General features: G+C 37.5%; 1 protein-coding gene across 1 annotated transcript; it reads left to right on the forward strand.

Moving 5' to 3' along the window:
• Positions 1–6,900: 6,900 nt before the first annotated feature.
• LOC141659984 (uncharacterized) lies at positions 6,901–7,299 on the forward strand. The gene has a single exon (XM_074466935.1). The coding sequence runs from the start codon at positions 6,901–6,903 to the stop codon at positions 7,297–7,299; it is 399 nt and encodes a 132-aa protein (XP_074323036.1).
• The last annotated feature ends 11,292 nt before the right edge of the window (positions 7,300–18,591 follow it).

Raw genomic sequence — 18,591 nt, forward strand, 5'->3', positions numbered from 1 at the left:
AAATCTACTTAGGTGTTTTGTTTATGAAATCATCAAGTACACAACATATGCACAACAATCTCCCCTAATTTATGTCTACTAGAATTGTAGCCATAAATTAAGAGATACTTGATGATAACAAAACATTCTAAACATACATCTTTAAAATAAAGTAGATAATACTAAAAGTGCTTCAAATAATCAAAATGTACAAACTTTGGCTCACAGTCATTTCAAGATGTCTCTTTTTCTATTTCTTAGGTCTTATCTCATTTGACTTAGGAATTTTAGATTCATCCTTAGTTATTTGGATTGGACCTTTGAAACCATTCATTGCAACATAATTATCATGGATATTATGATTAACAGGAAATGGAATGCTTGGTATGAACATGTTATTCCAGTAAGGCATGCTAAGTGGCATTTGTGGCATACTATATGCAGCATAATAAGTATTATGTTCAAATGACATATTAGCAAACTGTGCATTCATGTTCTGTGTAGGCATAACATTGATAGGCATGGGAGGCATGGCATTCATGTTAGGAAATTGAGACTGAACAGACATGGGAGTAGGCATGGCAGATTTGTAGTTAACAGATAAATGATTTACACTACCACACTTGACACAAATTTTTCTAGGAGCATATTTGTCAGGTGTGTAGTTATTGTGTTTGTTAATCCCTACTTTACCATTTCTATTGTTTTTCCTTTTAGTCTCTGTTTTTACCTCAATTTTCTCAAGTCTGTCACTTAACTGTTTGACAGTCATGTGACCAACATTAGCCTTTTTCCCTTTCTTAACTTGACTTGATTCTCCAGAAACAAAGTTCTTAGAAACAGACCCATACTTCTCATTCAGCTTGATTAGTTTGGCTTTGCTAATGGGCTTGCTCACAGCCGACGGATGAGGATTTTCATCATTGGACGGATAACACTTTTTGTTATCCGACGGATAGTCCTCATCATCCTTCGAGTCTACATCTGTTAGCAGTCCATTTACCAAATTAGGTTCTAGTTTCTCTTTGTTCTTTTTCCAGGCTTCATCACAGAAAGACTCAATTCCTTGAACTTTGGTGATTTGAGCATGGACATCCCTGGATGTTTTTCATGCTTTAATCACCTCTTGTTCACGTTCGAGCTGCTTCATTAAAATCTCTTCCTTTTTCAAGGACTTAGTTAATTCCTCCTTGGCAATCTTACACTCAATTCTTAATTTCTCAAAATCATTAAACTGAAACTCAAGCACATTATTCCACTCACTTAAAAACAAATTGTTTTCTTCGATTTTAGCATTTTCTTTAGTAAGAAACTTAAGTGTAACACGCAAATGATATAATTCTGTAGACATGTCATTTATAGCATCATTACACTCAGCTTTAGATAAATGTGCAAGGTTTGTAGTAATTACCTGATTGCTTGAAGAACTTGTCTATGTCTCATCAGACTTGGCCATTAGGGCTAGATTAACATAGCTGACATCTTCATCTTCATCCAAACCATCTGCTGCCCAGTCATTTTTTTGTGTAATAAAAGCCCTTTCCTTTTGTTTGAGTAGATCTAAGTATTTTTGCTTATAATCCATAGACTCAAACTTTTTCTTACTGGAATCTGACTTTCTACACTCATTGGCAAAATGCCCTGCCAAGCCACATTTGAAACATTTGAATTTTGACTTATCCACCATGTCTCTATTTACCTTGGCTGCTCCAAAGTTCTTCTTAAACTTGAGCTTGGCAAATCTCCTGGAAAGAAATGCTAGGTGCTCATCAATATCCTCCATGTCATCTTGACTCAATGGATCTTCACTTTCTACTGCAAGCCCCTTGCCCTTATTCTCACAGACCTTAGAAGTTGATTTAACAGCTTCCATCTTCACTTCCTTCTCCTTTTCCAAATCAGCAACTAGTGCAATGGATCCTCCTTTCTACTTTCCTCTTCCATCCTTTCATCCTGCTCTATTTCAACCTCATAGGTTTTCAGGATGCCATATAGTCTCTTCAAAGTAAACTCCTTATAATCTTGTGAGTTTCTTAATGAGACTGTCATTGGTTTCCATTCCTTTGGAAGAGATCTAAGGAATTTCAGATTAGAGTCTTTAGTCTTATAGACTATTCCATGCAACTTAAGAGCATTTAGTAGTTTTTGAAACCTACTAAAAATGTCAGTGAGTGACTCACTTTCCTCATTGTGAAAATGCTCATATTGCTGAATCAAGAGCTGCATCTTATTTTCTCTAACTTGCTCAGTGCCATCATAGATTATCTGTATAGTATCCCAGACTTTCTTGGCATTTTTGCAGTTGATAATGTTGTCAAACATGTCGGCATCAACTCCATTAAACAGGATATATTCATGGCCTTTTTATCCTTCCTGACTTGTTCAATGTCAGGATCAGACCATTCATGCCTTGGCTTGAGAACTGATGGCTCGTTTCCTGTTGCAGCTCTCATTGGTATATGAGGGCCTCTTTCTATGCAGTCCACATAGGCCTCATCTTGAGAAAGCATATGAAGATGCATCTTTACCTTCCAATGATGGTAATTATCTTTATCTAGAAAAGGAATCTTGACTCCAACATCCTTCCTGTTCATCTTGCTGAATTGTTTTGATCTATAAACTCTTTGTAGATTAAGAGCTTGCTCTGATACCAATTGTTATTCCCCTTAACAATATAGCAAGAATTACAGAAGGGGGGTTGAATGGAATTCTTGAACCTTTTTCTTAAAATAAAAATATTCAAACTCGAATATAGATATAAGTGTTTTGATTAGCACAATGCGGAATAAAAACTTAAGTGAATCAAAACATAAGTAATTAAAAACAAGAGTCTTTAAAAAATTTCTGGTGGATTTAAACGACTCCACCAGAGATATATATTATATCGAGATAACTCTGTGTGCAAGAATGCTCACAGCTGCTTACAAATTTGAACTACTGAGAATACAGAGAAATGCTAATAATTCTGCTTACAAATGTTTCTCACTTTTTGTATCTCAGATCTTAGTTTCTATTTGCTACTTCTTGGTTTATATATTACCAAGATTACAAAGTCAAAAGATAGAATCATTATAAAAACTATCAGTTCTAATGCTTTGTTACTTTGTTCTCTATTACCCAGTTAATAGGCTTCCTTATTCCATTTGCATACATCCCGACGCATGTGACCAGTTATCACTGTCAACTGATGTTTGAATTCTTTATCCGTTGGGTACATGATCATCCGTCGACCTTATGATCATCCATTGATGGCTTCATTGATCATCCGTCGACTACTATTTTAAACATCCTTTGATAGCCATTTGATCATCCATCGATGCTTTGTTAATCATCCGTCGGTAACTATTTTGGCACTTGACTTCATTTCACTTATGCAGAATTACAAGACATCATTTATGTACAATTAATCAACCTATTCTGCATATCTAGTAAAAGTCAACATGACTTATATGCTACTACAGAATCTATACAAAGGTGTATGCAGAAATGTGCTACAGACTCATTATTACATAGGCTACTCACTCGATGGATAATAAATCATTATCCTTTGGGACTATAATGAGTTATCCGACGGGACTATAATTCTTATCCGTCGAGTGCTACATTATTTCACTAAGAAAAATATACTTAGGTGTTTTGTTTATGAAATCATCAAGTACACAACATATGCACAATAATAAGTCATCATCTGTCGGGATTATAATGAGTCATCCGTCGGGACTATAAATCTTCTCCGTCGAGTGCTACATTATTTCACTAAGTAAAATCTACTAAGGTGTTTTGTTCATGAAATCATCAAGTACACAACATATACACAACATATGTGATCTGATTAGGTATTAATTGACGATTATGTGAAGTATATGTTTATTGCTCGCGTTAAGAACATGATAAGTGAATTAAGTAACATAATGTAGTGTTTAGATTGATATTTGAATTCAGTTTGATTGGTTGGTTATGGATTGGAATAGAATAACAGGGGGATAGTCTAATAAATAGACGGGATAATGTTAGATTTTCGATATGATTTATATTCGTAATGATTTTTAGAATATTGTGTTTAAATTGGTTTGATTGTAAAATAAAGTCAAAGCATGATTATGTGTTAACTGATAATTGGTAAGTCAGAAAGGTTATATAGATTGACTTGTGATTATGTGTTATATATTTGTCGGTATACGTGATATGTATATACGACGGGGGTATACGGGGTTTAATAGCTATGAGTTAAAGTCGATAGACTATTTAGTGATTATAGTATTGTGTTATTCTCGTAAAGGATCTGGACGAGACGTGCAAGGCCGAAGACGTACAAAAGATCAGATGGTGTCACAAAGCGAACAAGGGATAAGTCGAGAAAGCAATAATGTGTTGTAGATAGAGTATAGTCAAAGGTTATATGTGAGTTGCGATATGCATAGATTGTGGAATTAGAAAGATGAGATTGAGCTGTGAGTTTGGAATCGAATATAAGGCAAGTTCCTAAATCATTTCTATATACATTACAAAAATTTGATATTTCTTTCATGATTACGGTATTTTATTTTATGTTGTGAACCACACCTGGTAAACCTTTACTTATGAAAATGAAACCCATTATTTCCTTCTACCTTCAAGTTCAGAAAAATCAAACACTGGATTATATTCTATGAACACCTACCCTACGATACGATACCACTTCCAGATCACCAGATACTTTTCATTCATTGAATACACACCCTTGTGTGCCTGATTTCTTTTCATAAATACCAAACCTTTGTTATTACAAGATCGAAACTCTTTCATGCAGGATTTGATTATCAAATACAATGTTGTTTTAGTTAAATGTTTTTACAACTGTTGACTATGATTCAATTTATGAATATGAATATTTTATTTGAATTGAATTATTAGAATTGGATTGTTTTTATAAAACATATGGACCAGATTCGTGGTCAATTGTAGGCCAAAGTGTGCCTTGGATCCAGTATAGAGAACATGGTTGTGTGCCATGTTCGGGGTTAGTGTGTGACTGATTAGCAGCCTAACCTTGGTTTTAGTTAAAATGAGATAAGTCCACTTCTATAATTCTTTCGAATGATTGAATTTCCTAGTTTTCAGTTGATTCAAAGATTGATGAATCTTTTGTTTAATATTCCAAGCTTATGAATTCTTGATAAACTATTATTGTTGCTATATTGGTACTTGCTGAGCATTGTTGCTCACCCTTTCTTTTCTTATAACCATTTCAGAAAGGCTAAAGATAAGTTGCTCGAGTTCAATAGTTAATGTGACGACTGAGAATTTTGCGACGTAATTAAGTCAATAAAGTATGCTTTATGTGATGTGATTATAATTATGTAACTAAGTGCTGATTAATTATCTTTTCTGTATATTAGAATATAGGAGCGTAAATAAAAACATTCCAATTTAAAGAGTCAGCTTAAGAGTTAAGCTGTGTCGTCGGGCTGTCACGTAGAAAGGAACCCGTTCCAATAAGGAGTTAAAGAATATAAAATGTGAATTATGTGTGATTGAATGAAATGAATGTGTAAATAAAGTATTTCTTCCTAAGTGACGTGTCGATTAATAAAGATAATGAGAAGCGTAATCGAAACGCTGAGCGTCGGGCCGTCAGGCTGAACGTGACCCGGTACGCGTAAAAAGGGGATAAAGATTAAAGAAGAATAAATGCTGTGATCAGACCTGAGTCGTTATGTGATTGTACATGTGTGGTTGCTTTTCTGTGTGCATGACTATGTGCTTTGTGACATTTTTATGAATTTAATGAAATTATGTGATTTAAATAAAGGTTTATTTAACCTTCGCGTATTTTTATAAAATTATGTGAGTAAGATAAAGACACGGGAATTATTTTGTTATCTTCGTAATAATCCTATAGACTTTCTAAAAATGATGGACGGATTTATTTGGAGATCGTTGCATTTTAAATTGATTTTTAAGTGGAAAAGTGTTATTACTAGCACAAACTTGTAAAAATCATATAAAATCAACCGTTCGCTCAAAAATCTATTATGAGTAATGGTTGGAAAGCTAATTTTGAGATCTACGTGTTAAAGATTTTTATTCAAAACAAATTCATCTTTCCGAGAGAAGTATTTGCAGATCAACTCTATTTTCTTTTAAGGATAAAAAGAGAATCAAAACATAGAATAACCTAATTACTATATTACCCTCCCTTGGTAATATAAAACCACCCCACCTCCTTTTTCTTTCTTTTTTTTTTGTTCCGAGCCCTCCCTTCTTTCTCTCTTTTCTCTCATTTCTTTCTCTCCCTCTCTCAGATTTTCTCTCTCTATCTTTCTCTCTCTCTCAGTACACTCTCTCTCTTCACTCTCTCTCACTTGTTCTTCATTAATTTTCGGGTATAGAACCTTGATTGTGTGAGAAATAGAGATATCTACTTGTATTCATTCATGCATGTAGCTATTTTCAAGTTCTTGAGAAAAATGAAAGTTGGGTTTGGTGGTTTTTGAGTTCGGTTTTCATGAAAACAAAAGGGTTTGTGTTTAGAATGAGGATATGTGTTTGCATGTGTGTATTGCTTTCGGCTTCCCCGCAACAAACAATCAGGCAGAATATGAGGCATTGATTGCAGGACTAAAGCTATCCAGGACTCTGAGTGTCCAGGACTAAAAAATCTACAGCAACTCCCAGATAGTGGTCAAGCAAACAAATGGAGAATATATAGCAAAGGACCCTATTCTGGCGAAGTACCAAGCACTGGTTCAAAATTACTTAGCCTCAATACCAAACCATCAAGTTCTTCAAATATATCGAGAAGAAAATGAAGAAGCAGATATTCTATCCAAATTAGTCCGGAACTCATCAGATCTGGACTGCTCAGTTTACTTTGAAGAACTCCACAAACCATCTATTGAATCCGGAGAAATCTTGGAGATCGAAAGCAACCAGATCTGGATGACTCCCTTCATCAACTACTTAGATAAAGGAGAGCTCCCTGAAGACAAAGGAAAAACCCAAAGGTTAAAAGCAAAAGCAGCCAAGTTCTTCATCGAAGAAGGACTACTCTACCGCAAGACTTTCTCATCTCCTATCCTGAAATGTGTCGGCCTGAAAGAAGCAAAATATTGTTTGACAGAAGTGCATGAAGGGATATGCGGAGATCACATGTCTGCAAAGTCCCTAGCTCATAAGATCATAAGACAAGGCTACTACTGGCCAACTATTCATCAGGACGCAATAGAGTTCATGAAAAAAATGCAAGGAATGCTAACTCTTCAGCAATGTGTCCCGGATCAACCCAGTCCTACCCTCCTCAGTCCTGTCACCGATCCCCTTTGCCGTCTGGGGTATTGATATCATGGGATCCTTTCCCCAGGCCAAAGAAGATCTCAGGTACTTGTTAGTCTCAATTGACTACATGACCAAATGGGTTGAAGCAAAAGCAATGAGAACAATCATTCAGCAAGATTGTATAAAGTTTATGGATAATATTTTGATGAGGTTCGGGATACCACGAGTCCTAATATCAGACATTGGGCCCCAATTCATCGAGCAGAATTTGAGTCCTACCTTCAAGAGCGTGAAATCAAGCACAAGAAGTCATCAGTAGCATATCCCCAAGAAAACGGCCAAGTAGAAGTTACTAAAAGAATCCTGCTCCGGGGTATTGAAAAGAGACTCAAAGAAAGCAAAAGCAAATGGCTAGAAGAACTACCAAGCATACTATGGTCCTACAGGACAAGCCCCGGGAAAAGCACAGGAGACACTCTATTCAAACTGGCTTATGGCACAGAAGCAATGCTTCCTATTGAAGTGGGATCTCCTTCTCATAGAGCAATAAACTTTGAAGAAGAAGCAAATGAAGAAGGACTCAGAACAAACATGGAGCTAATTGACGAGGTCCGGGACCAAGCTGTAGAAAGGATGGAAAAATACAAGGAAAAAATAAGAGAGCACTTCAGTAAGAAGTCCAGAGTCAAAAACTTCCAAGTTGGAGACTTAGTCCTCTGAGACACAGAAGCATCAGACCCCACAAACACTGAAAAGCTAATGCCCAAATGGGAAGGACCATACAAGGTTAAAGAAGTCCTGAGGCCAGGAACCTACAAACTCTTGAACATGGATGGCTCAGAAGTCCCAAATACTTGGTATGGACTAAGGCTAAGAAAATTCTACCAGTAGGAGAACAAACAAAGCAACCAAAATTTTGTAGCCAATATGACAAGCAACCAATTTGTTTCTCCTTATATTTTGTATGAATGATTAATGAAAACTATTTCCTATGTACATTTATCAAGCTAACCCCTAGTCCGGACAAGCTATTAGTCGGGACTAGTGCAACCATTTTTACTTAAAATTAATTTTCTAACTGAAAAACAACCACTAGTCCGGACAAGCTATTAGTCAGGACTAGAGCAACCATTTTTACTTAGAATTAAATTTTCTAACTAAAAAGCAACCGCTAGTCCGGACAAGCTATTAGTCAGGACTAGAGCAACCATTTGTACTTAGAATTAATTTTCTAACTAAAAAACAATCATTAGTCCGAATAAGCTATTAGTCAGGACTAGAGCAACCATTTTTACTTTGAATTAATTTTCTAACTAAAAAGCAACCGCTAGTCCGGACAAGCTATTAGTCAGGACTAGAGCAACCATTTGTACTTAGAATTAATTTTCTAACTAAAAAGCCACCACTAGCCCGGACAAGCTATTAGTCAGGACTAGTGCAACCATTTTTACTTAGAATTAATTTTTTAACTAAAAAGCCACCACTAGTCCGGACAAGCTATTAGTTAGGACTAGTGCAATCATTTTTACTTAGAACTAATCTTCTAAGTAAAAAACCTAACCACTATTCCGGACAAACTATCAGTCAGGACTAGAGCAAACTACAACTTAAAAAAAACTTTCTAAGGCAAAAACAAACTACAATAGCAAAGCAAAATAGCAGCAATAAAAGCAAATATTAAAATAGTATCCGGACCAGAATAAGGCCGGAGCCAAGTACAAATATTACAAACGGCAAAGTATCAAAAGTCTTAAGGCAAAATCAAAGTTACAAATAAGAACAAATCAAGACCCCGGAGCATTAGGAGGAAGGAAGCTGAGGTAAGGGCCATCGAACGGCTCCGGCTCACCCAATCCAAGCTCTATATCTTCCTTCGCCTTGATAAACTCGTTAACAAAGCTGTCCCAGTTGGCCTCCGGATCGGTCTTAATATGTCTTTCCGCAACCTACCAGCAACGAGCAATCTCCGGAGCACCAGCATTGGCCATGGCCTTATCATATTCCTCAGATCTCTTAAACTCTTCAATAAGTTCAGCTTCCGACCTCACAGCGGACATCTGCCTCCGGAGCTCACCTAGTTCGGACTTAAGATCAAAAACCTCCTTCTCAGCATTTTCAGCCCGGGTAGTGACATCAGTAAGGTGCTTGTTCAGTCCGGACAGAGAAGTATCCTTAACAATGATCTACTCCCGGAGCTAACCAATCTCAGTGTCCTTATCAGCAATAGTAGTCCGAGCATCCTTAAGCTCATTATAGGCCAGAGAAGCAGATGCAGCCATATAGCCACCAATATGCAAAAAATAGATTACTTAGAAAACTATTCCAAGGCAAATGAACAGAACAAAAAAGAACATTTAGACAATATACCTGACCTAAGACCCGAGAACATTCCTTTATAGTAGCATCGAATCCGGCCAGGTTCATCTTCTTCCAATCAGCCTCCGAAGAAATTCCGGCCATGAAGCGAGCAAATTTAACTTCCAGCTCCGGACTACCTGCATTCGGACCTTCATCTTCAAAGCCTTTTCCCTTACCAGCTCCGGACCCAGAACCAGCTTCGAAATTCTCAGCCCGGGGAGATTTTGTCCCAAGTGTCCGGAGCCTCTTCTTTTTTCGTCCGGACTCAACACCCGGAACTTCTCCAATAGGCCCAAGATCCTCAAGGTTCTCAAACTCATCACCAACCTCCAGCTCAACATCCCTCTCTGGAGCCCTCTCAGTAACATCAACCTCCGGCTTCGACACTGCATTGCTTTAGGATCTCTCCTCCGCAGAAGCGTTGGATCCGGACCCACCAACAACAGCTTTCTTCTGCAGCTTGAAAGATTTGCCCAAACCCTTAAGTGCTTCACTGTATGCAGAAGAAGATATGTATGGATTATAATGCGGTAAGCCTGCCAGAAAACAAAGCAAAAAACACAAGTAAAAAAACTACAAAGAGACACAACAAAAGAAAGCAGATAAGCAGTCCGGACACAAAACACATAAATAATCCGGACATAAAACAAAACTACTTACAGCCTAGCCTATGCATGGTCCTGTGAATCATGAAAGTGTCACGGGTCATCTGAAAACCCAGGCATTCGCAAAAAGCAAAAATCATCCGGATAACATCTCCCCGGAGAACATCCCTACGGAACAGAGTCCGGACCCCCTCAGCAGCAACGTGGGGAAGGTAATGCAAATCTAAACCCCTCAACATAATTAGTTCTCCATTCCAATGCTTCAAGGAGGACTGCTGAATTACGGGCCTATAAGAGCCACCATAACCGCACTCCGGAGCCCGGAACCGAAGCTCATACAGAGGCATCTGGCTGGAATGGACCAGGTGGAAAATATGATGCCATAACTTAAAGGTGGGCTGCACTTTGAACTGGTTGCAGCAAGCAATGAACCAAGTCATCCACTTGATCCTATTTGGAGTTATCTACATGAGAGACAACTTATACTCATACTTGTAGAGATTCTTCAGAAAGAGATGCCAATGCGGATTCCATCTGGAACGAAGATGCTCCAACCAAACCGGAATAAACCCATCAGCTGGCCTATGATAAATCCACTCATCCGGCTCCGGCCACCTCCACTCAATCCGGGGATCCAACTGAAATGCAGCCCGGACCGACGAGTCATGCACCGCATGATCTAAAGCAGAGCACTCATCCTTCAGTTCCTAGTGTTCCTTGGCCACTATACTATCCGCAAACTTCCGGTCGAGTTCTTCTTTATTATAAGGCCCCGAACCCGCATTAGGCTGCCTCGCATACCCGGACCTAATACTTCCATAGTAGAAGCTGTTCTCTATCTCATCACTTTTGGTGATGAAGTAACCCGGGGTTGCAACCCATAAGCCCTCCGGAGTGTAAGGCACCTTCCTAGAGGAGATTTGAGCTACAGAGAGTTTGGTTATGGCTTCGGAATCAGAGGTGGAAGCCTTCTTCCCCATCTCAACCCGCTCAGAATCACTGGAGGACTCTAAATCAGAACAAGACGGCCCTGGGTAGCAAGTAATGTAGGCCTTGGCACGAGCTTTAGTCCGGACCATAAACCTAAAACAAGTCATAAAGGTTAGTATAAATCCCTACAGTTTATTTATCTTGAAAGCTACATGGCCCGGACTATCCTATGTTCAATTTTATTTAAAGTCAAAAGCAAACAGTCCGAAGACACAAGCTCAAAAGCCAAAAACAATTACCCAAAATATAGTAACCACTCCGGGCTACAAACCCTTAAAACTACCCTATTACTCCGGACACAAAACCCACAATAATAACAAAAATACATCAGTCCGGACTAAGCAACCAAGTCCGGACCCAAACAAAAAACCCTACTTCCAGAAACACTATCCACAAAAATCAAAACACCAAACTATGCCAAAAATATATACATACACAGATATATACATAAGAAATACAAGAAACCTACGAAGCAAACCAATAAAAACCAAAACAAGAGACAAAAACTCGATGCATATGCAAAAATAAATATAAAGAAAGAGGAAGAAACTTACAAGTTCAAAGAGAAAGGATAGTTTGGAGATGATCGAAAAACGAACAGAAAGCCTTGAGTTCTCCCGTGAACCGCCGGAAAAAGCTTTAGAGAAGAAAAAGAGAACAAAAACAAGAAGAAAATCAAAGGAAGATAAAAAAGAGAAAGAGGGAGGAGGAGTGCCTTTTATAGGCACGGTGAATCCCAAAAGGCCTCGCCACGTGGCAAAATCTGGACGGCCCATCAAAACCGTAATTAATACAAATAATGACGAGGCGCGTCTCTCCACATTTCTTACAGCTGTTAAAATTCAAATCATTTGGGGGAAATCCCCAAAACTGTTTCAACTTCCAAGTCCGGACTACTTCGCTCAGCATAATCCGGACTGGGGGCAAGAAAAGCTCAAGATCCCTCCAAATCCGGACTCCTTCTCTCAAAACAATCCGGACTACGGGGCAAGAAAATCTCAACTCCTTTCAAAGACAACAAACCTTAGTCCTGATTGGCTGAACTCAACACAATCCGGACTGGGGGGCAAGAAAAACTCAAATTCTTCTAAAGATAACCAACTTTAGTCCTGATTGGCCGAACTCAACGCAATCCGGACAACCAACTTCAGTCCTGATTGGCTGAACTCAACACAATCCGGACTGGGGGCAAGAAAAGCTCAAATCCTTCTAAACACAACAAAACTTAGCCCTGATTGGCTGAACTCAACATAATCCGGACTGGGGGGGTAAGAAAAGCTCAACTCTTTCTAAAGACAACAAACCTTAACCCTGATTGGCTGAACTCAATATAATTCAGACTAGGGGCAAGAAAAGCTCAAATTCTTCTAAAGAAAACCAACTTTAGTCCTGATTGGCCAAACTCAACGCAATCCGGACAATCAACTTCAGTCCTGATTGGCTGAACTCAACACAATCCGGACTGGGGGGAAAGAAAAACTCAAATCCTTCTAAACACAACAAACCTTAGTCCTGATTGACTGAACTCAACATAATCCGGACTGGGGGGCAAGAAAAGCTCAAATTCTCCTAAAGACAACAATCAAAAGCTCATGTTCTTCAAACAAGCCCAAATTTACTCCCCCATCCATAAAATCTGTATAAGGGAGTGGGGGGCACATGATAGTACATATAGCTTCTGCAGGGCCTTGCCCGAGACTCCTAACTCTATATAGCTCCTCGAAGGACTAGTCTTAGACTCCTAACTCCATACAGCTCCTGGAAGGACTAGTCCGGGACTCCTAACTCCACATAACTCCTGGAAGGACTAGTCCTGAACACTACCAGTCCTGACCAGCGCAGTCCCGCAAGCCCAACCTTGATAAATCCCAGCACGTGAGACACTGGCCCAAGAACATGATGGGGACAACTATCACATATCAATCATGGAAATAATCAGAGCACGTGTCAGAGGATCCTCAGAACATTCCTCAGCTAGTCCCGCACTGACACGTGTAAAGCATCCACTCCAGCCAAGTGTCCTCCGCTTCCAGAACCAAGGGCTATGATTTAAATGTACCAACCCCAAAACCCTATCCTTGGGCTATAAATAGCCCAAGAAGGTAAGGTTTTGGGGTTAATCACTCTCTCACACTCATATACCCATACGGCCACCTTGTATTCATATATATCTTCATCTTCCCCAAAAGCAAGTTCTTACTCTCACGCCGGAGGCGCCGTGGGACTCAAACCCCCCTTCCGGTGTCGTTTTATAGGGACCCCACCACAACTACACCCCCACAGCAATGAAGGATCCAGGCACGGCGTCGAAGGAGCGGCCCCACCACCAGGAGTTATCAGTAAGGATTTTGTCCAAATGGCATGTTAGTATACTGTGCATTCAAATTTTGTGTAGGCATAACATTTATATGCATTATAAATGTGCTGGGAAATAAGGGTGGTGCAGACATGGGAGCAGGCATAACAAGTTTGCAATTAACAGCCAAGTGATTGACACTACCACACTTAACACATATTTTTCTTGGTGCATATTTATCAGGTGTGTAGTTATGTTTATTAATTACTACTTTCCCATTTCTATTATTTTTCCATTTTGACTCTGCTTTCACTTCAATTTTCTCTAAACTATCATTCAGTTGCTTGATAGACAGGTGACCTACACTGACTCTTTTGTTCTTGTTCACTTGAATTGTTTCTCCTGGAACAAAGTTCTTAGAAACCGATCCATATTTTTCATTTAACTTGGCTAGCTTAGATTTGCTAACTGGTTTACTTGCACTCAACGGATGTGGCTCATTGTCTTTCGACGGATAATCCTTTTGATTATTCGACGGATAATTTTCATCATCCGTCGAATCCATATTCGTTGAAAGTCCTTCAACCAAATTGGAATCAAGCTTCTCCTTGCTCTTTTTCCAGGTTGCATCACAGAAAGATTCTATACCTTGAACTTTAGTAATTTATGCATAGACATCTCTAGATGATTTCCATGCCTTAATTACTTCCTGTTCTCGTTCAAGCTGCTTTCTTAAAATCTACTCTTTCTTTAAGGATTCTGTTAGTTCATCTTTAGCAATCTTGCATTCTATTTTCAATTTTTCAAACTCAACAAATTGTGTCTCTAGCACATTGTTTCTTTCACTTAAAAACAAATTATTTTCTTTAAGTTTGGTGTTTTCTTTAGTGAGAGATTTGAGTGTAACACGCAGATGATATTATTCAGTAGACATGTCATTTGTAGCATCATTACACTCATCTTTAGATAAATGAGCTAGGTTGGTAGTGATTACCTGATTGCTTGATGAACTAGTCTCTGTTTCATCTGATTTGGCCATAAATGCTGGATTGACATAGCTTGTATCTTCATCCTCTTCCAATCCATCTGCATCCCAGTTATTTTCTTGTGTGATGAAAGCCCTTTCCTTTTTCCTGAGCAACTCAAAATATTTCTATTTATAATCAACCGGCTCAAACTTCTTTTTACAAGAATCAGGCTTTCTGCACTCACGAGCAAAATGACCTGCTAAGTCACACTTGAAACACTTGAATTTGGACTTGTCAACCATGTTTCTGTTTGGCTTGGATGCTCCAAAATTCTTCTTGAATTTGAGCTTGGAAAATCTCCTGGATAGAAAAGCAAGATGCTCATCTATTTCATCCATGTCATCTTGACTAAGCTGGACTTCATGTTCAGCTAGTAGCCCTGTTCCCTTGCCTTCACAAACTCTATGGTTTGGTGCAGAATCAACAACTTCGACCTTTATCTCCTTCTCCTTTTCTTGGTCAACAACTAATGCAATGGATCCTCCCTTCTTTCTTCCTTTCTCCAACTTCTCATCTTGCTCTATTTCAAGCTCATAAGTTTTTAGAATCCCATACAGTCTATCCAAGGTGAATTCCTTGTAATCTTGAGAATTTCTCAATGAGATTGTCATAAGCTTTTATTCCTTTGGCAGAGATCTAAGGAATTTGAGGTTTGAATCTTTTGTTTGATAGATTCTTCCATGTAGTTTTAGAGTATTCAGTAGTTTTTGGAATCTACTAAAAATGTCAGTGAGTGACTCACCTTCTTTACTATGCAAATGTTCATATTGCTGAATCAAGAGTTGCATTTTGTTATCACTTACTTGCTCAGTTCCATCACATATTAATGTCCCAGACATCCTTAGCAGTTTTGCAGTTTATGATGTTCTCAAACATGTCACCATTAACACCATTAAACAAAATTATCATGGCCTTTTTATCCTTATAAACTTGTTCAATATCAGGATCAGACCATTCTGCTCTAGGCTTTGGGACAGATGGTTCATTTCCTATAGCATCCCTCACAGGGACATATGGACCTTTCTCAATACAGTCCACATCTGCTTCATCTTGAGATAGGAGATGTAGATGCATCTTCACCTTCCAATGGTGGTAGTTGTCTTTGTCCAGAAATGGAATCTTTACTCCAACATCTTTTCTACTCATCTTATTAGTTGTTGTGAGCTTTAAACTCTTAGTTCTTCAAGAGCTTGCTCTGATACCAATTGTTATTCCCTAACAATCTAAAGAAGAATTACAGAAGGGGGGGGGTTTCATGTAATTCTGGCTACTTTTTGAATTTTAAGAATAATTTTTCTACAAATAAATAACTGTGTTTGATTTGTAATGGTGCAGAATAAGAATATAACAGAAATCAAATCACAAAGCAATTAAATACAAGTATTAAAAAACTTTTTGGTGGATTTAACTTTTCCACCAGAGATATATATTAAGTAGAGAACTCTGTGATACAAATAGTATACAGCTGCTTACAAGTTGAATAACAAGAACTGCAGAGAAATTCTTTACGGATTTTGCTTTATCTATTTCTCTAGTTTTTCTTGCTAACTTGGATTGAATCAATATAGTTCAACTTGCTACCCTTGGTTTATATATTACCAAGTTATATGATAAAAAAACAAGATAATAAGACAAACTATATCTAAGTTTAAATTCATGCTAGTCTAAATTCATGCTTCTACACTTCTCTATCCAGCATCTTTGAATATCATCTGTTTAGCATGGAAATGGAAATGCTTCTTTGTTCTCTAAATCCTTCAAATAGGCTGCCACATTTTATTTGCACACAACCAACGCATGTGACTGTCAAGTCACTATCAACTGCTCTTTTGAATTTAAACATCCGTTGGAACTTAGATTGATCATCTGTTGGAGTTCAGGTTAATCATTCGTCGAGACTTATGTTGATTGTCCGTTGAAGCTTTGTAAATCATTCGTTGAGATTGTCTTCTTGATAATTAACTCTACTTCATTTACACAAGATTACAAGGCATCTAATATTTACAATTAACCATCCTATCTTGCATATCAATCTAGTAGTTAACATAACTTGGACAATCTACAACATCTAGTTCACTAAGCTATCCAAGTATGCAGAAATGTGCTACTAGTCTTATTGTTACATAAGCTACTCTTTCAACGGATGTTGATAATGATCATCCATTGAAAGATACAATTTCACTTAACTAAAATCTACTAAGTGTTTTCTTCAAGTTATCATCAAGTACACAACATATTCCTAACAAAGAAAATTGCGTAACCTCGCATAGAAGTATAGTAAGACTATCTGGGAATAGTCTATAGGTGGAAGAATAATAAAATCAAGTTAGACGATTAAGTTGAGAATGTTAGATAGTTAAGTTGAGAAGGTGAGAAGATTAAGTTGTGAAGGTTAGATAGTGAAGTTATGAATGTTAGGCACTTAAGTTGAGTGTTTATCGTTATAGAGATTATGATTCCTAATTCTAGATATTTCAGTATCTTGTAAGTGGGTCAAATTAGATTAATAGTATTTTGAGAAAGGTTAGCAAAAAATAAAGCTTTCGACCAGAAAGCTAAAGCTTTTAGACCTATTTAAAGAGTTTTGATAGTAAGTGGTTGAATCAAGATTCGTAAAGATTTTTGTGTGGCCTAGAATTGCCTAGTATTATTGATATATTGAAAAGTTGGTTGTTGTTCTGGTAAAATATAAAGAGTAGGTGTAAATATATGAGTGTGTGTTGAGTCTGAGTGGGAAGTTCTGTATAAGGATAAAGAGTGAACGATAGAATAAGTTCGATTGTTAAAGGTAATGTATGTGAATATATTAGAATGTTAGTTCTTGATGGCAAGGATTGGGCAAAGCTGGATATGGCATCAGATTGTGTCAAGCTAAATGGGACTTCAGATGATATCAAGGTGGGCCAGACTTCTTGTGAATGATAATGCCTATGATGAAATCTTACGAGGAAATTACGAGTTAACGAAAATTAATTGTTAAAGATGTGAAGAAGAAGACATGCAGTCAATAACCATTTATTGAAGTGGAGCGGGAATTTGAGGAGACCTTGGCAGTACCTTTCTTCAACTAAAGGTTATTTTGGTTATTTTTTTCATCAGTGAAGTGTTATAGTACTTGTGCTACTAAAATCTTTGATGATACTTTTCTACAAAAGTTTTGATAAGTAAGATCTTCTATATAATGAATAATGAGATAACAGTGGTATTGATTCCTTGTGTGAATTTGGAAACAGAAGTCTGTAATAAAACCTTGAGTATGAAAAGTCAGTGGTTTTAAATTTCTTGAAGAATTCTCTAGATATTCTTTTAATCCGATTGGGATGAACAACCTTAATTATAGGGGGACACAAGGTATACCTGTCTGTGTGATAGGAGTTGGATGGGACGCCATCACATGTGTGTGTTATGACTACAAGAAGGTTAACAACCTTTAGTAGTGTCTTAATTGAGGCACGCAACACCAAGTTCGTTTGTTCATATTGATCTCTCAGTCATTCCTTTATTCAATTAAAATCTATCCTGAAGACATCTTGTTCAGTAATTAAAATTCTGAAAGATTGATTCTGGGAGCCGAATACTCCATTTACAAAATTTTTATGATTCTCACTTCCTTAAATGTGAAGGTATGCCAAGTTTGATCAAAAGCGACTAACGATACGATATTGCGACCTATGTAGTAGAAATATTTATATATACGTCTTGGTTCTCTTCGCTGATTCCGAGGACGGAATTCTTATAAGGGGGTAGGATGTAATATCCCGGGTTTTTAAATTAGTGTGAGTCTATAAATCTTATGATTGACTTTAAGTGAATATTATTATGATGATTTGAATAATTGGCATGTGTTTGATAAGTGGAGTAATATGGATTAACTGATATTGCACCCTCTCTTTCTTTCTGTGATTCCGAGGACGGAATCCGTTTAAGGAGTGTAGATTATAATGACCAGAACTTTTCAAAATTTATTTATTATTATAAAATTATTTTTCTTAAAAAGAGATATTTTATTCCTGTATAAATATTTTTCAAAATTTTAAATTTATATCCCGGGTTATTGTATTGCCGATGTGTAAATTTT

This window comes from Apium graveolens, chromosome 5 (genome assembly GCF_009905375.1).
Source record: "Apium graveolens cultivar Ventura chromosome 5, ASM990537v1, whole genome shotgun sequence".
NCBI lineage: Eukaryota > Viridiplantae > Streptophyta > Magnoliopsida > Apiales > Apiaceae > Apium > Apium graveolens.

Excerpts from the sequence above, each read along its gene's own strand:
- LOC141659984 (XM_074466935.1), top strand. The coding sequence starts at position 6,901 with ATGACTCCCTTCATCAACTACTTAGATAAAGGAGAGCTCCCTGAAGAC.